This window comes from Dendropsophus ebraccatus, chromosome 8 (assembly GCF_027789765.1).
Source record: "Dendropsophus ebraccatus isolate aDenEbr1 chromosome 8, aDenEbr1.pat, whole genome shotgun sequence".
NCBI classification, from domain to species: domain Eukaryota; kingdom Metazoa; phylum Chordata; class Amphibia; order Anura; family Hylidae; genus Dendropsophus; species Dendropsophus ebraccatus.
In genome coordinates this window covers 107,635,117-107,655,794 of record NC_091461.1, presented here as the reverse complement: position 1 = coordinate 107,655,794, position 20,678 = coordinate 107,635,117, and the positions used below count along the sequence as shown (strand labels likewise).

Below are 20,678 nucleotides of genomic sequence, written 5' to 3'. Positions count from 1 at the left end.
AGCCCCCCCCCCTTCATTCTCTCCTATAGAGTGGTGTAAAGCTACAAATTCCAATATACTCTGAGAACCTGCAGTGCCCCATTTTATCCCCTAGACCTTAGGTCTTCAACTGTTGCAAACTACAACTCCCAGCATGCCTTGACAGTCTGCGGCACCCCATTTTACCTCCTAGAGCAGTGATCTCCAACCAAGCGGTTATGAAACTACAACTCCCAGCATGCAACCCTGACTGCTCTCTGGACTCTATGTAATGGCATGTAACCTTTGACTCTCAAGTTGTTTTAAAACTACATCTCCCAGCATGTCTTAAAAACCACAGTCTACATCTGTGACTTCCCTGTGCACCCGGCCTTCAGTTGTCAGAGAACGATGGGAGTTATAGTCTGCAACAGCTGAGAAGCCACAGGTTGAGGAACACTGACTTATACATTTCAATAAGATACTACATGGAATGTATGACATCTAAGCCTGTGGGTGGCCTATAGGATAGAATAGGGGGCATGCTGGGAGTTGTAGTTTTGCAACATCTGGAGGCAACAGCAAGTTGGAGAATACTGCTGTAGTGGGTGGAATAGGATCTTATAGACTTTCAGGGCATGCTGGGAGTTGTAGTTTTTCCACAGCTGGAAATCCCCTGCTGTAAGGTAAGGAGAATACACCACACATGATTTTTGTCTTTCATTCCTTTTGCAGATGACGCCGGCACCAAGGCTGCAGAAACGGAGTCATCCAGCAGAGGTCAGACCTCTCCAAAAGAAAAGGACCAGTAAGTTGGTAAAAAGGAGATTTGGAGGGTGAAAGAGCCAATCTCTCCATTACTGATATGTAATGCACTCATAGTGTCTGCTGTAATCTCTGACATCTCACACCCGCAGACGGACTTCACTGGAACTTGTGTGTGATGATCTTTCCTGAGAGGGAGGATGCTCCTGCAATGTTCCCTTCTGGACCTCATGTTACTTAAAGGGCTTGTCCTGTTGTTACAATTGTTTGGCAACAATCTGCAGTCATGGCCAACTTTTAATGTTTTGCCTAAAGCAAAGGTGCACAACTGGAAGCCCTCTAGCTGTTACAAAACTACAATTCCCATCATGCCCGGACAGCCAAAGGATATCCAGGCATGATGGGAGTTGTAGTTTTACCACAGCTGGAGAGCCTCATGTTGTGGAGAACTTGCCTAATGGCTGTGTGATAGCCCTGAGTCATGTCGTGGTCCCCTTTGTTGAGTGCTGTTGTGTCGTGTCATTAGAAGCCCCCACTTTTTTCTACTTTAGATGTAATAATTTGCAGTATAAGTCTTTGCATCTTACATTCCTGTAGCATCAAGTTGGATGGAAATCATGGCAGTGGCTGGTTGTGGGCACTTGGTACTGAATTGGGGTTTAGAGTTATAAAAAAAAAAATTATCAGAAAGTTATCGGGGGGGGGGGGGGGGGGAACAGTTTAAATCAACTGGTATCAGAAAGTTATAGAGATCTGTAAATCACTTTGATTTTAAAATCTCAGGTCTTGCAGTACTTATCAGCTGATGTATGTCCTACAGGAATTGTATTCTTTCCAGTGCTCTCTGCTGCCACCTCTGTCCATGTCAGGAACTGTCCAGAGCAGGAAAGGTTTTCTATGGGGATTTGCTACTGTTCTGGATAGTTCCTGACATGGACAGAGGTGGCAGCAGAGAGCACTGTGTCAGACTGGAAAGAGTCCACCACTTCCTTCTGGACATACAGCAGCTGATAAGTACTGGAAGGCTTGAGACTTTTAAATAGAAGAAAATTACAAATCTGTATATCCTTCTGAAACCCTTGAAGTCTTTAAAAGATTTTTTTCCATCCTCACCTGCCAAGAGGCATAAATTTTTTTTTCTCTTGTTGACGTGGTTGCACTAGTTGAAGACTTGAGAGTAATTCACACATATGTGTAACTTTCTAATACCATTTGACTTGAAAAAGAAATCTCTCTGGAGTACCCCTTCAAAAATCCATGTAATGCAATATAACTTTGTCTATGTGTAAATTTAGCCAAGTGCTATAGTGGTTGTCCAGTCTTAGAAAACCATGGCTGCTTTCTTTGAGAAACAGCACCACATTTGTCTGAAGGTTGTGTGTGGTATTGCAGCTCAGTGCCATATACTTACCAGTTTTCATGTTGAAATAGTTTTTTGACACTACCTGGTCAAAACCTCGCCTGGTTCTAGTGATTGGTGCAATCTCCTTCATGTGCACTCTGACCCTTTCTATGCAATGGAGACGGACCTAGCCCCCTCAGTGTAACGATATCCCCTTCCCTCGGTGACACGGCCAGGCTTGATTCTAATGGAAGCGTGTCACTGAAGGGAGGGGATATCGTTATACTGGGGATGCTGAGCCTGTCTCCACCCACTACATAGAGTGGGCCGAACTGCACATGAATTAAACAATGCCGATTGCCATTTGAAAAAAGAACCGCACCATCGGGATCTCCGTGCTGTCGTTGACCGGGTAATGTAAAAAATTCATTAAGGGAATTGGTACATTCGCTTTAATGGAGGTCAGCTACAGTTGCACAACCTATAGAGAGGTGTGGTGCACTGTCTGGAAGAAGTAGCCATATTTTTCTAATTCTGAGCAACCCCTGTCCGTATACACTACAAGGGCACATGGACATTATAGAGGTGCCCCCCCCCCACCTCTATCATTTTCTTTCTGCAGAAGCCTACAGACCTGAGACGTCCTTGTATTACATTCTCTGGATGGCCACTATGTAATACTACGCTGTAGTGGCCGCTGTAGGATTTCTTCCGCCTTCCCAGGCAGAATAACCGAACGATCAACTGATCACCCTGACAGCCTCATTTTATGAGACCGTCCCTTCAATAGCATCTCCCTATATATAGAGAGAGAGATAAAATATAGATAAAATGATGGTGCTTTTATCGGGGTTGAAGGAGAAGTCTGGCGAAAATTTTTATTAAAGTATTGTATTGCCCCCGAAAAGTTATACAAATCACCAATATACACTTATTATGGGAAATGCTTATAAAGTGCTTTTTCCCTGCACTTACTGCTGCATCAAGGCTTCACTTCCTGGATAACATGGTGATGTCACTTTCTGGATAACATGGTGATGTCACTTCCTGAAATAACATTGTGATGTCACGTGAAATAACATTGTGATGTCAATTCCTGGATAACGTGGTGATGTCACTATCCGACTCCCAGAACTGTGCAGGCTGTGGCTGCTGGAGAGGATGATGGCAGAGGGACACAGGGCACTGGAGGGACACTGAGCATCCCTCTGCCATCATCCTCTCCAGCAGCCACAGCCCGCACAGCTCTGGGAGTCGGGTCGTGACATCACCATGTTTATCCAGGAAGTGACATCACCATGTTATCCAGGAAGTGACATCACCATGTTATCCAGGAAGTGACATCACCATGTTATCCAGGAAGTGAATCCTTGATGCAGTAGTAAGTGCAGGGAAAAAGGCACTTTATAAGCATTTCCCGTAATAAGTGTATATTGGTGATTTGTATAACTTTTTCAGGTGAAATACAATACTTTAATAAAAATTTTTGCCGGACTTCTCCTTTAATCTCTTGTTGTTTTAGGCTTAAACTAACTCTGGGTAGCCCACCAATAGGAATTCTGCAGTATTAAAAAAAAAAATTTGAAAAAGGGCACTGGTGTGGCAGTGTTTCTGGAAAGAAAGCAGACATTGTTTTCTATTCCTGGACAGCCCCTTTAAGAGCAAACTGAGCCTTCGGCTGTCAGGGCATGCTGGGAGCTGTAGTTTTGCACCACCTGGAGGGCCACAGATTGGCGTCCATTGCAGTATATACCATACAGCCCGCGTCGTTCATGCAGTGAGTGATGGATCCAGCGACAGCAAGTGTCATCTGTTTCCCTAAGGCCGACAATACTTGAGCACACGAGTGACAAGAAGAGGGACAAGTATTTAAACATCATTTGGAATGAGCCACAATTGAAACATATAGCATTCTGGAGCATAAGATAACACAAATTCAGCTATTCCGTGTGAACTTTCCAGCCCTGAGGCAATTTACATCTTGTATAATACAGTGATGCTGACATTTCCTCTCTTGGCAGACATCTGTTGCAGCCACGGGAATGCAGTAAACAGCAACTTAAGTGCCTGGTAAATGCCACTTGTAATCAGTCCTTCTGCGGGATCAGAATGGGAGGTTCCCGCATCGCCCGGGTTCACTTTCCAGCCTTCAATATCCATTTACAACTTAATACTGTTATTCTTATTGTAAGAGAGGGAGGGGAGGGGATCGGCTGGTTTTTAAAGGGCCAGCGCCATATGGAGAAATCGCTGTAAGCACTACTTTCCATCATCGCGTGTAGGTGTGACTACGCTTAGCACTTATTTGTTTAAAAAAAAAAAAAAATGACATCTAATTAAAGGGTTAAAAAAAATTCTGGTGTAAATGAATTCTGGTGTAAATGAAGTAAGCGTAACTGACTATGTAGATATGAGAATGATCCCCACAAGTCGAATATGCAAACAAGAAATCTACAGAAATGACTATTGTGGTGGAATATTTAATAAATATTTTTTTGCACCATCATTTGGGTCCACCACAATAGTCATTTCTCTAGATTTCTCTTAAATCAACTGGTGTCATAAAAATATACGGATCTGTAAATTACTTTAATTAAAAATCTCAACTCTTTCAGTACTTATCAGCTGCTGTATGCCCTGCAGGAAGTGTTGTATTCTTCTCTCCCCCTACTTCTCTCCTGTGCTTCTCTCCACCATACTTCTCCCCCCTGCTTCTCTCCTGTGCTTCTCTCCCCCATGCTTCTCTCCACCATACTTCTCCCCCTTCTTCTCTCCTGTGCTTCTCTCCACCATACTTCTCCCCCTTGCTTCTCTCCTGTGCTTCTCTCCCCCATGTTTCTCTCCACCATACTTCTCCCCCTTCTTCTCTCCTGTGCTTCTCTCCACCATACTTCTCCCCCCTGCTTCTCTCCTATGCTTCTCTCCCCCATGCTTCTCTCCACCATACTTCTCCCCCCTTCTTCTCTCCTATGCTTCTCTCCACCATACTTCTCCCCCTGCTTCTCCCCTATGCTTCTCTCCCCCATGCTTCTCTCCTGTGCTTCTCTGCACCATACTTCTCCCCCCTGCTTCTCTCCTATGCTTCTCTCCCCCATGCTTCTCTCCTGTGCTTCTCTCCACCATACTTCTCCCCCATGCTTCTCTCCACCATACTTCTCCCCCTTCTTCTCTCCTGTGCTTCTCTCCACCATACTTCTCCCTTATGCTTCTCTCCCCCATGCTTCTCTCCTGTGCTTCTCTCCACCATACTTCTCCCCCCTGCTTCTCTCCTATGCTTCTCTCCCCCATGCTTCTCTCCACCATACTTCTCCCCCCTGCTTCTCTCCTATGCTTCTCTCCACCATACTTCTCCCCCTGCTTCTCCCCTATGCTTCTCTCCCCCATGCTTCTCTCCTGTGCTTCTCTGCACCATACTTCTCCCCCCTGCTTCTCTCCTATGCTTCTCTCCCCCATGCTTCTCTCCTGTGCTTCTCTCCACCATACTTCTCTCTCCCTGCTTCTCTCCTGTGCTTCTCTCCCCCGTGCTTCTCTCCACCATACTTCTCTCCCCCCTGTTTCTCTCCACCAAACTTCTCTCCCCCATCCCCATGTTTCTCTCCCCCCTGCTTCTCTCCCCTGTTTCTCCCCCATCCCCAGGTTTCTCTCCCCCATTGTGTGCTCCTGTTTCACAGGGGCACCATAGTTTGGGGAACTTTCCCCACGGCACACCCGACCATGTGTTGCGGCACACTAGTGTGCCACGGCACACTGGTTGAAAATCACTGCTCTGGACAGTTCCTAACATGGACAGAGGTGGCAGCAGAGAGCACTGTGTCAGACTGGAAAGAATACACAACTTCCTGCAGGACATACAACAGCAGATAAGTACTGGAAAAATTGTGATTGTTAATAGAACTAATTTAACAAATATATATAATTTTCTGACACCAGTTGATTTAAAAAAAAAAAAGAAGAAAAAAATACATTCTGTCCGGAGTACCCCTTTTAATTCTGGAAAATAAAAATACAATGATATATTTCACTCCCTGACTCGCATCGAACTCTAGTGGCTCCATTATAAGTCTATGGGGCAACTGGATGGAGATGATTGACAGCAGGGACATGAAGCGCAATACTGCTGCTGGATTGATTGGGTTGGATTGGGATCTCAGCATTGATGTTTCAAAGTTGTGACCTGTCCAAAGTTTTTTTTATAAATGACAGGGACACTTTAAAGTACATGGGCTTCTCCATGGTGTCCAGTTGTCCAGTGTTTCTATTATATTTTTTAAAGTGGTCAGGCTGGAATAGAAAATGTTATAGGGCCATGCTTGTCTGCCACAATCATCTGACGGTGCCCAGACCCCGCTGCTCACCATTGGCTGATTCCTGTCTTGACACAGGAAAGTCCCCACGCAGCCAATCACTGGTTGAGGGATGTCACTGCAGCAGCCTGTGATTGGCTGGTTGGACACTGCCTTGTGTCAGAACAGGGATCGGGTTGTTGGTGAGCAGTGGGGACCAGACACCATCAAGGTGACAGGGAAGTTAGTAAGTGTTCACCGCTTTTTATTTATTCATCACAGCCTGACCTCTTTAACCTTGATTAGTGGTGTCAAACCGTGACCCTCCAGATGTTACAAAACTACAATTTCCATCATGCCTGGACACTATTTGTCCTTCCAGGCATGATGAGAATGGTAGTTTTGCAACAGCTAGAGGGCTGTAGTCCACATTGCTGTATCCTGAGGTGATTACTCCAGGGGGCGCCCCTTTATGGTTACCAGAATTATTTGTTCTATGACCTATAAGCAGCATAAGTTTTTCAAGGTATTTTATGTAATTGTATTTCTAACTTTTTTCTTTTCTTTTCAGAATTTTAGAGCTGTTCTCAAAAATCGAAGGATCGCTGGATGAATTTTTGCAAATGAGGCAACGTCTAAGAAGCCTACAGGTTAGTGCGCCGCAAATACGGGCCACACATGTTAGAATGCTTGAGATGACTAAAGGGGTTATCCAGGATTAGAAAAAACAGCGCCACCCCCGTCCTCAGGTTGTGTGCGGTATTACAATTCAGCTCCTTTTACTTTCAATGGACTCCAGCTGCAGAACATATGTCCAAAGTAAGGACGAGAGTGGTGCTGCTGTTTATGGAAGAAAGGAACCATGTTTTTCTTTTAAGACCATTAATTTAGCAGATTCAAGAAAATTCCCATCCAGACGATTTTCCCAATGTATTTTGCAAATAAATGGCAGATCATAGGAAAATAATCTACTGCAGCGTTCCCTAACCTGTGGCCCTTCAGCTGTTGCCAAACTACAACTCCCAGCATGCCTATGCTTCCTGGGGCATCCTGGGAGTTGTAGTCTGGCAACAGCTAGTGAGCCAGAAGTTGGGGAAAGTTGGCAAATAGGTCAGAGTCTCTACAATAGTCTACTATATCTATTACTAAAATAATTTTTAGACTTACTCTCAGACATTACATCATGTCTAGTGTTGAGCGGACCTGTCAAACTATTCGAGTCTGGCAACTTCCTCCAAACCCGAAAGCTCAGCATTTGGTTGCAGAAGTTGGATTACACCCTAGAGCTGCCAGGGAAATTATGGCCTATAGTTGTGTCAATGGTTTCCAGGACTCCCTGGAGCTGCATCCAACTTCTGCAGCCACTGGTGTTCAAATGCCGCACATTCAGGTTCAGACAGACCCGAGCATGCCTGAGATTCATTCAATTGCTTATCAGATGCAATTTTGTGTACTTTTTAAATGCAGCTTTGGATGGGAATGGAGTACACAACATGATGTTACTAGAGATGAGCGAATTTACAGTAATAGCGAAGCAAAGTGCTTCATAATCTCTGAAATCCGCTCATCAGCCGGCTGCCTTCTAACTGACTGCCGCTTCATGCCACTGGAAAAGCTGGACCCAGTCCTGGGAAACTTATTTCCCAGTTTCCCAGGACTGGATCCAGCTCTTCCCAGCAGCCGAGAGGCAGTTAGTTAAAAGGAAGCCGGCTGATGAGCGGATTGCAGAGATAACAAAGCGCTTTGCTTCGCTGTGGGCCAGTTCACACTGAGCAAATTCGTTGGAACAGTGTCAAACAGCGTGTCTATGGGAGGGCTCGCGTGCCTCTGCTCTCTGTTCAAAGAAATGACTTGTCAATTCTTTGAGCGGAGAGTGGAGGCACACAAGCCCTCCCATAGACACGCTGTTTGACACTGAAGCATAAGAAAAACAGAGCACTGATCTCAGGGAGACCAGCCAAACGATAACACTGCCGGCTGCTAGTGAAAGCGCTCAATGCAGTGAAATCCTAGGCGCATTGAGCGCTTTCAAGAGCAGCCGGCAGTGTTATCGTTTGGCTGGTCTCCCTGAGATCAGTGATCTTTTTCTCTTATGGCTCTACTAGGCATTGCTCCCACCTAGCCAGGGTCCACACTGTTGAGGGTCAACACCCCGAAACAGCTGGCCTTGGTTTTTCCCTTGTTATTACATTGACTTATAGGGCCACTTAATATGGTGGTTTTGGTGGTTTCCCTACAGGAGCCACCCCCTGGCTGGGTCCTTCCCGGTGGGATATCTGGCTAGTCCTGTGTTTCAAGACTCTTCGATGAGGCTCCACGGGCTCTTCTTTTGCATATTCATGTGACACTAAAGCAGGCGGGATTCCATGACGGAGAGCTCCACCACGGAATTCCGCCAATATTCTCAGAGTGAACATACCCTATTACTGTACGCTCATCTTTACATGTAACAGTGTAAAAAAAAAAGAAAAAAAAACTACAACTCCCAGCCTGCCCTGACAACCTGGCTGATTGTAGTAAGGTCTGCGATTGTCCAAATTGGATTCCCCCATAACTATTCCTATAAGGCAGCATTCTCCAACTTGTGACTTTCCAGCTGTTGCAGAACTACAACTCCCAGCATGTCGGGCGTCGTAGTTTTACAGCAGCTGGAGAGCTACAGCTCGGTGCACACTGATGTAACGTGTAAAGTCAAAGTATTTGCTGACCTACTGGGCATTGCAGAGTGACGTACCAGGGAACATCAGCCTAAAATATGCCCCAGGACGACAGTAACTGCAGAGTCGGCAGCTTCCTGACTTTGTGCACTAGACATATGTCCTTCTGTTTACCCAATTTAGGAGGAAGCTGTTTTAATACGTCTTAACTGTTAGCAACACATGCTGTGACATTTACAGCAGCCGTGAGCGCGTGTGGATGAATTTCATGGGTGACACTTGCACCGCTCGCTGGGTGGCTCATACATTTTTACGTCTGGGGCCGGGGAAAAATATTTACGCAGTGTGAAATCTGTCCTGTTCCCTGAAGATTAGCACTTGTTACCGAGGGGATGAACTCGAGGACTTGTAGAAAAAAAGCCGAGTTCTCTGCGGGATAAAGTGATGAGCTTAGCTGGGAATATGCTGTTCTGTAGGAGGGAGACCGTAAGCATGGAGGGGAGATGGTTTCCTTGTCTCTCTATGGTTATATCTCGCTGGTCATCAGGCTCTGGCAGTGATATCAGCATGTTATACAAAGTTTAGTATAATTATCATTATTAAATTATTAATTACATTATATATATATATATAGATAGATAGATAGATATATGTTTAAGACTAAGAGCACTGAAATACAGATAGTGTTATAGTAGGTATATAAAAATATATAGAAGTCTGTTTCATTTTTTTTTCCCTATTTTATATACTTGTATTACTATTATTATAGGATTTTTTTATTTAGTAAATTTATTATTTTAACTGCTGGCTTGTGTTTGTTTGTTTTTTCATTTATATTCATGTTTTAGGTATTTTGCTTATTTTAGCAGCTGCTTTTGTTTTCTTACTTTTATTTTTCTTTATTTCATTTATTTTATTTATTTCTATCTAATTTATTTTAGGCCTCTGCTTAATTTAGCTGCCGTTTTAATTATTTATTTATTGTGATAGGTGTTTGCTTATTTTAGCTGCCATTTTATTTATTATAATTGACTAGAGTACCATCTTTAAACATAGTTCATGTTTTACTGTTTCCAATTCAGTACGTTTAATTTTGACATATAGAAAAATTTTGTCAATCATGTTTTTGTGTTTGTAAATTTTTTTATTTTTTTTTTTTGTGGGAATCAGATTCTTTTGTATGCTATACAGCAGCATCTATTTTTTCTATCCGGTAATGTATATGCTGCAGCAGCATGGTCCACTCCCCGGCAGCTCTCTAATTCTGACAATATAGCCTCATAGACCATAGAAAGATTATCTGACAGATTATCTGCCAAAGATTTGAAGCCAAAGCCAGAAACAGACTATAAACAGAGATCAGGTCATAGAGAAAAGCCTGAGATTTCTCCTCTTTTCAAAGCCATTCCTGGCTTTGGCAGATAATCTTTTTGTGTAAATGGACCCTTATATTGTCGTAATTGGCCTATAACGAGATACAGCTGGGGAGTGGATCACGCTGCAGCTGTACTCTCTTCCCTGGCAATATCTCATGATCACAGCAGGTCTTAGCTGTGATAAATAACTTTTGACATGCCTGATGACATGTCAAAAGTTATTTATAATGACAGGTACTCTTTAAAGAGCCATGCTGATTCCTGAGACAGCCAGAGATGAGCAAATCTCAAGCACGCTTGGCTTTGTCCGAGTGTGCAGTATTCGATTACCAGTGGCTGAAAAAGTTGGATGCAGCCGTAAAGCTGCCCGGAAAACATGGATACAGCCATAGGCTGTAGCCATGTTTTCCAGGACTCCCTAGGGCTGCAACCAACTTCTTCAGCCACGGATAATCAAATGCTGCACGTCCGGTTTCGGACAAAGCCAAGCGCGCTTGAGATTCGCTCATCTCTAGAGACAGCAGAGGAGTCGTGTCAATGTTAAAAAAAGGATATATTTTTACCGGACATGCTGGCCCAGGGATGCCGGGGCAGCGGTCCTTTATTTGAACCACGGCCTTGTTCCCACATAAGTCGCCTGTCTATCACCGAGCACCAGCCGAGGGGTGAAGCACTGGATGCGGGCCCACACCCAGTGGGAGGAAACCCCCACCCCTCTGTGACGCGGCTCCATTAGAATCAATGGAACTGCGTCACAGAGGAGAGGGCCAATCGTCACACTGGGGCTGGGCAGGCCAGCCACCAGTGCTTCACCCCTGGACAGTGCTTGGTAATAGACCCGCACCTTACGCAGGAACTGGGCCATAACTCAAAAAATCCCCCTGCCTGCGCCGCTCTGTTCATGTGAAAATTACGAAAGCAATGTCCAGTGGTACATTTGCTTCAAAGAAATGTAGAATGAAAATGTGTTCCCTGGAATACCCCTTTAACATGATTGTTATAAACAGCCCATACCTTTGTTAGTCGGCATGTAAGGGTTCAAACACACACACCATATACGCAGCGTATTTACTGCTGTGATACGCAGATCTAAATAACTGAACACAGCATCAAATCTGCTGCAGATCTGCTGCGTATCTGCTGTGTATACGGTGTGTGTTTGTACCCTAAGGCTACATTGCAACTTTGGTCGCATAATGTGTGATCACAGCTAGGAATGAATCTGATCGTTCGACCTTTGAATACCAGTGGCTGAAGAAGTTGGATGCAGCCTTAAAAACATGGATACAATCTATTCAAAGGTACTCAAAGGCCGATCGATCACACGTGAGCACGCTCAGGTTGCACTGATCTCTAGTTACAATGTAACACAACTGCCAACAAAAATGTAAACCTAACCCCACAGACCACAGTGTAAGGCCCGATTCACACGGCTCAATTTCTGCGCCAGTATTATAAGAGCTGTAAGTTCTGGTGTGACAACAAATCTAATGACCAGAACTGAAACTATCATAGGGATCTGAGAACCAGGGATCAGGACTTTCAGCTCTGATATATCAGTAGGATTGTGGCCATATCACAAAAGATAGGGTTGTATTACACTCATCTGAAACCAGCCTAGGGCTATGTTCACACACAGTTTTGGAGTGTACTTTGAGCCATAACACATTCATTTTAGGCCTCAGAATACATCTGTTTTATATTCAGTTAACCCCCCCCCCCCCCGTTTAAATAGAAAATGCTTGATAGTTAATGTATGATTATAATTATTATTATACAAATGCACATGCTTTATTTTGGCTGGTTTACACACCAAAAAATAAAAAAAAAATTGCCTGTAAAACAAGTGTATATTTCAGCAGTTTCAATAGTCCATATTCCTTGTATGAACTTTATTATTACACATTTAAAGCAAGGGCTGCACAGGCATTGCAAAATATATATAGCCCTTGCTGCACGATAATCGAGCTGTGTAATAGGCTCAGAAAACAAGCTCTGATCTAGCAGATTTGGGTTCATTTACAATAGTGATCTTTTTCTCTCTCTTTTTGCGCCCCCTTGTTACTTTTTCACTATCCTGTGTTTCTCACTCCTAGGCTGCAGGGGGCAGCAGAGAGCTGGAAAACCTTCTTGGAAGAGATTACGGAACGTTAGATCTTAAGACGGAACTACAGAAAACGAAAGTTTTGAGTAAGGACTTAAAAAGGGAAAAAAAAGCCTCTTCTACAATTCACGAGACCTCTGTCCTCTCCGGATGCGCTAGAAAAATATTTAAAGGTCGGGGGAAGAGAAGGCGATCCGGGGTTAGGATGCCGCCGTGGCTGCATTATGGGGGAGGGCGGCTTTAGTAGCGTCCTCAATAAAATATAGAGTTTCAGTAATAAAGGAGCGCTACTGTCTGGCTTCAAAGCTGCAGAAAGGGCACCTTGATTAATAAGGAGGATAAACTGTCCGGGTCGGTTTCCTGCGGAGGTGACGCCCGGTTTTGGGGGCAACAGAAGGTTCTTTATGAGCTGGCACCCTCCTATGTTATATCCTTGTAGTGTGATATTAAAGGGCAACCTATGAAGAGAAACTACAGGAGCACAATGAAGATTCAACAAAACTCAATCTCACCCCATTGATTTCAATAGGACCTACATATGCTCCGTTTTAGTGAACAGTTTGTGCACCTTCCTGCTTCTTTAACTTTGTGGCTGACTGAAACTGATATCATACGACTCGATTACATCCCATTGATTTTAGTGGGAGACGTGCTATTTATTTGGCAGCCAATCCTGTTGGTTCTAGTAGCCCATATCTGCTACTTTTTGCTACACCGTTTGTACATGTCCGTTCTTATGCAGCTGACTGCAACATTGATGCAAGGCATTCCACTGATATTAAAGGGGAAGTTTCCACAAAAAAAAATTTCTTTCAAATAAACTGGTGCCAGAAATTTGTAATCTACTATAAAAAAAAAAAATCTCAAGTCTTCCAGTACTTATCAGCTGCTGTATGTCTGCAGGAAGTGGTATTCTTTCCCATCTGAAGATCGGGAGAGGTTTTCTATGGGGATTTGCTACTGCTCTGGACAGTTCCTGACATGGACAGAGGTGGCAGCAGAGAGCACTGTGTCAGACTGGAAAGATTACACCACTTCCTACAGGACATACAGCAGCTGATAAGTACTGGAAGACTGGAGATTTTTTAATAGAAGTAAATTACAAATATCTGGCACTTTCCAGCACCAGTTGATTTGAAAGGGAAAAATTAATGGACCTTTCTGTTCAAGCTTCTGCAGTTTTGAACCTGACTGCAACCTTGATGCGACACAACATGCTCATATTCCAGTGATTTGAAATATCTGCTACTTTTTTAGCCCATAAGGCCGGGTTCACACTACATTTTTGCAATCAATTTTTTTTTCTTTAACGGACACAAAAATAAGGTTCACTACATTTTTGTGTACGTTAAAGAAAACGGATCCGTTTTGATCCATTTTTTTTATAATGAAATCCAATGGTAAAACTGATCAAAACGGATGCACACACATGCATCCGTTTTTTCCATCGTGTTTTTTTTTTTGTTTTTTTTTTCACAAAACGTAGTGTGAACCCAGCCTTATTTTTGCACCTTTCTGCAACTTTGATTTGACACCAATCCGTTATTTTCCCACTGATAATAGATGAGAGGCATACCATACCGGCAGTTTTGTGTGATTTTTAACTTGTCGCCTCACTGCAACTTTGATTCCACACAATTCAGTCACATTGCATCGATTTTTATAGATATCTGTTTCTTTTTTCTTTTTGCCATACAACGTGTATGCCCTTTGTGCTTCTGGAACTGCTACCCACCACAATCCAATCACTTCCCATCAATTTAAATGGGAGATAGCTATAACTTTATGGTGCACAGCTTCTTTGTGTATCTTTAACAAAGTTTCAGTCACATTGCATTGATTTGAATGGTAGATATGTGTACTCTTTTGTGCAACACAATTCGTTCACATCCCATTGATCTCAATAGGACCTGTGTGATACGTTATTGTCATGTGAATAATAAATATAGAAGGGGTAGGGTGGATTCTAGGCGGGCACGTTCTCTTGTTTTGTGCAGGTATTCATGGACACATGAGGCCTCCCATTATAACCGAACAACATCCTGGATGGAATTAGGAACCATTGGGACCATGTCGTAGCGTTCCCCGCACACACAAAGGAGCTTTGTCGTCGGTCATGTGAAGCCTCCTAATAGAGGAACGTGCAGAAAAGTTCACATTTCTCTGTGTCCAATCGAGGGCCGGAAATGTTCACGTGTCCTTCATTCCACTGCTATGGGGATGTCCAACAGGACGCTGGGATTTCATGAGTATCAGCACGTTTCCTATGCTAAACATAGATTATGGCGGCATCTTCAATGACATCACGCTTCCACTCTTGCAACTTTGTTTTCCTAGGGGCAAGTTTTTGGGGAAATGTGGAAAATAGAATTTTATTATCCATGAAGCCTCAATTACGTTATAGGTCTTGGCCCCAGTTAAAAGGGCAGTTCCTCTTTCACAGATTGAAATCAATGAGATTTGAATGGGTGGCATCAAATCTGTAAAAATCAGTGTCACATGACCAAGTTATGTTGCATCAAAGTTGCAGGCAGCAACAATGTGCAGAAGCAGGAAGGTGCACAAACTGTGGCAGAAAAGTAGCAGGTATCTCCCAGTGAAATCCATGGGATCTGATTAGTTCTGCGGCATCAAAGTTGCAGTCAGATGCAAATTATGAACCAAATTCATAGCACATTCCTTCAAGTAATGTCAAGTTGTATCAAAGTTGTATTCAGCAGCAAAGTATGGTTGCACACAAAAAATAACAGTTCAAATTAATGGGATGCATCAAAGTTGCAGCAGGCCGCAAGTTGCAAAAATACAAGGACTGGTGCAACTTACAATTTTAGGCTAAGTTCACACAACGTATGTTTTGTATAAATCACGTCCGGTATTGCAATTTGCAACTAATGCCATCGTGATTTATACAAAACACTTTCTATTGTAATGAATGGAATCCCGGCCGAAGTGTATACACATAGTATAGGCTCCGGCCGGGGTTCCATCCGTCCGTTTTCTGCGGCCGCTATTCATTGAATAGCAGCCGCAGAGAACCTGTCAGTTCACACAATGGAGCGTGCGGCTCCGGCCACACGCTCCATTGTGTGCAGTGGTGAATTCAGCAGAAGTGAAGATTATCCAGCCGGTACTGCAGTACCGTCCGGGATGATCTTCCGTAACACCGGCCGTTCTGGGATCTGGCCAGGTCACAGAACGACCATTGTTATACTAAGTGTTCACATGGCCTTATTGTGCATTTTTTTATGAATTGATAAAAAAAAAGTATACTTGTGCAACAGAAAGTAGTGTATATCTCCTGATAAAATAAATGTGACGTGAGTCATGTCAGGTCAAAGTTGCAGTCAGACGTAAAGTCTTATGCAAAGCCTCAGAGAACACAGTGCAGTATCCCCACAATATCTACTACTTTATATAAAGTCTTTGAGGTTCTTATACCATTTATCCTTGATATAGGCATACCGGAGTGACAACCTGGGTGACAACCAGTGCGGCCGCAGTTACACCTCATACAGGGCTGGTCACCTAGACTGAATATCAGATCTGCCATATAGGAAAAGGAAAGGAACTAATTCAAAGCTAATCATTGGAAGTCACCCAGCTTTCCCAGAAACAGATAGAAATGTAGATAGCAGTAATCTAAAGTAATAGACTCCTACCATTAGATGCAGTAATGTCTGTGCTCCCTCAGTCCTTATTAGTCATTGGATTGTCATTCACCATGTATGTTATTGACCTCCGTGCCCAGAGGAGGGACATTGCTGACTTTTTTTCTACTTTTCTCTCTTAGTTTGTGAAGTGCGAAAAAGGAAGAATCGTCAGCATGTCGGATGACAGGTAAGTTCACAAACATTGTCACTATTATCACGTGGGTCCTGGATCTCCCACTGGGCCCCTTTTAACTCCCTTATAGCTCCATAGGTGGACAAGGGAGAGCTTGATCTGTTACCTGTTCTAATGCTAACATGCATTATATAGACATCAGGGGATGCTCAGTAGCTGCATGCAGCAGCCCTAGTGATATGTAACTGTGCTGGGACCAGGGTTTGTGCAGCCATGCAGTTCCCGACACAACCATTGGTGGCAGTAGGGGGGCCTTGTCGCCTTTTACTGTGTATTCCATCAGCGGTCAAGCATGGAAACGCAAACGTTAAAAATAAAAGATGCTTTATTATGTTAAAACATTAAAAGGAAAAAAAAAAGCACACATAATTATCACCCCAGCTGTAAAGTCCTACCTATACAATGCAGTATTCATCCTGTATAACAAAGGCATTAAAGAAAAAAAATTGGAAGAATTGTTGTTTTATGCTCATTTGGTCTCTTAAAAAAAAAAATTGGACAGAAAAGGGCACAGTCAATTTCTTTTTAGCCTCATAGACATTAATTTTTCTTGCAAAAAGCTGGTAAAAATTTTAATTTTTTTCAGCCATTTGGTCTATTTTTTTTAGCCTTTTTTTCCCCATTTTTTAATTGTTTTTTAGATATTCACTTTTTTTGCAACAGTAGCTAGTATTATGTAAAAAAAAACCTTTCTAGTAATGGAGATTTTTTTTAGATGTAAACAGTATTTTAACAAAAAAGGAAATTAAACTTGAAGTTATGGTCATAAAATTACGGGTATAAAGTTTTACTCAATACGCTTTTCCATTCAGTTCAGCAGGACGTTTTTTTTTTTTTTGTCTGTCTTGTTTTCAGACCGTTTTAGGTTGTTCACAGCAAACAAAACTGACAAAAATGCTGGATGTAAACGTAGCTTAAATATCAATCAAAAAGTAGTATGCTTCCAATGAGTACTACAGCCTGTCCTGCAAAAAGCAAGCCTCCATATATATTCATTGATGAAAGAATTTAAAAAAATGGATCGGTCTCGCAATACGGTGGTTTGGCAGTTTTGGATGTTGTGTTAAAAAATTCTTATTTCTTTGTGTATTTTTTTCCTCCAGGTGATCGGTGACGTTTATTCTGCACTTTTTTTTGCCGCCGGTGGATCTGATGACCATTTCATTTGGACACGTCCTGTGATACAGAAGCCTTCACCCAAGATCTACAGTATTTTTGCACTTCATTTTTTACTAAACTTGTTGCTAGACTACAATTTTGACTGTCAGGGCATGCTGGGAGTTGTAGTTATGCAGCAGCTGGAGGGCCACTGCTGTAAAGAAGAATCATTGTATTAGGAATAGTTCTCTAACTAAAATACTTTCAGTTTTTCACAATTCTCTGCTGGCTGTCAGTGAACAGGAAAACAATTGTTCACATCTAGAGGCTAAAAAATAAGCCTGATCCTGCTCCAGTTCTATCCACACTATATAGTCCCATGGTCGAAACCAGAATAATATAGCTTACCTGACACATTGTACCCGATCCATCCTGCTGGTTACAAATGTAACACAAATATTCGATCAGGATGGGTTTTATGGGGCACAATGTTTCCATTCAGTGACAGCCAACAGATCTATTAGTATATTAGCCAAAGTATATTATAAAGTTGCAAAACTTCTAATCTAATCTGTCCAGAAGCTGAACCTGCATCCTAAAGCTTAGATCACGCTGTGTGATCACCTGTATGTGCATATTCCCATATGACCACTAGGGGTGCTGTTCTATAAATAATTAGTTGTACAGCTGCTCATCATAAACAGTTTTATATTCCCAGTTATGGCTGTAAGTGACTAGAGCAAAAGATGGAGACATGTTCTATGTATGGGATAGATGGGGGTACAGTCAGAGCCCATAGAGATGCTTTGAGGCAGCATGCCTTCCTGTAGACCAGGGATAGGGAACCTTGGCTCTTCAGCTATTGCAAAACTACAACTCCCATCATGCCTGGACAGCCAAAGGCTGTAGAGGGTTGCACCAGTAGGAAAGTTTTCTTATGTCTTATCCCTTACACACCCCAATGAACCCATCTTGGAATGTAAGAAACAGGAAAACGTCATACCAGGCAATGTCTTATTGCCATTACAGAGTTTGTCCATTTATTTGTAAATAAAGTTTTATCATTGTATAATTAAAAGCACAACAATATTGTTTTAATGTACTTTTGTGTTTTAATATCACGATCTCGGGCAGCTTTCAGTAAACGGAAAGGCCCAAAATCAGAAAATCATGGCCACTTTCTTCCAGAAACAGCGCCACTCTTGTCCTCAGTTTCTGTGCACTATTGCAGCTGAGTTTCACTGAAGTGAAAGGAGGGGAGTTATAATACCACACACAACCTGAGGACAGGGGTGGCGCTGTTTCTAAAGGCAAAAATCTCCGCACCTGAAAATCACATCCATTACTGTCAATGGGGTTTTCATTTATTTAAATAAATATAACCTATAGTATCGCTGTCTCTTTTTGTTAATTTGTGTCCTTAACTTTGTTTTTTTTTCCATTTTTAATTGTTTTTCTAATTGTCTTCTAATTATTGTCCGTAGTTGTGGGTGTCGGGTGTAGGATGCTCACCCTATGTGGTCGCCAGCTGGAATGCCATCTCCGGCACGTCGGACCCATTTAGCTGCCTCGCTCCGCGCTGTGTCTGGTTTGTTTTTTAGGGTCTTGGCCTAAAAGGGACATTTCCATTTCTGTGCACTGAAAATACTTTCTCCCTCAGAATGTGAGCTATGTCCTGCTGCTTCTGCTGCTTTCACCTGCTCGCTGAAAATACAGGCTCCTGCCCCGAGCACCTGTCACCCGCACACAATGGAGGCCGCCATGTTGGAGGCTGGATGTGCGAGTTCAGTGATAACTAATGTGGTTGTGGTTTATGGTGAATGCATATTGTAGCCTGACTGATACAGGCAACCATTTCCCTAAGGAATTAAACCAACATTTAAGTTATGGATGTCATAAAGGTCACTCCCTCCTCTGTGTGCCAGTTTTAGCAGACGTGGCCTTTTCATATGTTACATTGGACATGGAGCCCCTTTAGTATTTGACCTCCAGGGGACATCCATGATGGCGGTATGACTGTATACTGACCTATGGGTGGCAAACATATCATGGATTTAAGGTGCTCATACAAAGGAGGAGAGAAGGCCAAACCTGACAACTTTGGTGGGGACGGACAGTGTGAGTCTGGAGGGCAGGTCAGGGATGTCTGGAGTGGGACAGAAGCACGTGTGTGTGTGTCTGTGTGTGTGGGGGGGGGGGGTCTAGAGGGTGACAGGGGTCTGAAGGGGGGGTCAGAGGAGTAGGGACAGGGACAAGGACAAGGTTGGCTGGAGAGGGGGGCTTGTGGTGTCTGCAGGAGGACGGAGAGTCGAGGGGATCAGAGGAAAGCGCAGAAATGTAGAGGGGATAGAGGAGTCGAGAGGGGGCAGAGGACACTTGAGGAGAAAGAGGAGTTATGAGTGGGAGAAGGGAATTTGGAGGGTAAAGGCCCTATTCCACCGGACGATTATTGTTCAGATTATCCTTAAATCATTCGAATCTAAACGATAATCGTTCGGTTGAAATGCAGTTAACGATTAACGACCGAACGAGAAATCGTTGATCGCTTTATAAGACCTGGACCTATTTTTATCGTTGCTCGTTCGCAAATCGTTCTCATTGAATAAGACGTCGTTCGCAGTAGATACGAACACAATAGCGAAGAAAAAGATGAGGGCAAATACGATCATAAGTAACGATTATCGCTCCATGGAGATGAGTGAACGTTTTCAGGTCTTTCGCAATAGCGGTCGTTTGAGATTGTTAATCGCTAACGATTATACAAACGATAATCGTCCTGTGGATTAGGGCCCTAACAGGGGAGTGTGGAGTACAAGATGTCTTGAGGGGGGCAGAGGAGTCAGGAGGGTATCTGAAGTGTGGAGTACAAGGGTGCCTGGAGGTTAAAAGGGGAGTGTAGAGGAGTACTGGGGTGTCTTTGGGAGGACAGAGGAATCTGGAGGGTAACGGGAGTGTGGAGTACAGGGGTGTCTGGAGGGGGACAGAGGAGTCTGCAGGGTAACGGGAGTGTGGAGTACAGGGGTGTCTGGAGGGGGACAGAGGAGTCTGCAGGGTAACGGGAGTGTGGAATACTAGGGTGTCTGGAGGGGGACAGGGAAGTGTGGAGTACAAGGGTGTCTTGAGGGGGACAGAGGAGTCTGGCTGCATCTTTCTTCCCTTGCCACATTGAGTACACACATACATATATATATTGGGAGGACTAGCTGTAGGCCAAATGACCATTCAGTGTATATCATCCAATGTGGATGTTCT

General features: G+C 43.4%; 1 protein-coding gene across 1 annotated transcript in view; it reads left to right on the top strand.

Moving 5' to 3' along the window:
* The window catches only part of ITGB3BP (integrin subunit beta 3 binding protein), a 29,596-nt gene extending 10,817 nt beyond the window's left edge, over positions 1-18,779 (top strand). The window contains exons 4-8 of the mRNA XM_069981374.1: positions 694-766; positions 6,920-6,998; positions 12,478-12,571; positions 16,276-16,322; positions 17,432-18,779. Coding sequence (XP_069837475.1) covers positions 694-766; positions 6,920-6,998; positions 12,478-12,571; positions 16,276-16,319 — 290 coding nt within the window. The 3' untranslated portion in view covers positions 16,320-16,322; positions 17,432-18,779. The remainder of the gene's footprint in view (positions 1-693; positions 767-6,919; positions 6,999-12,477; positions 12,572-16,275; positions 16,323-17,431) is intronic.
* Positions 18,780-20,678: the final 1,899 nt, after the last annotated feature.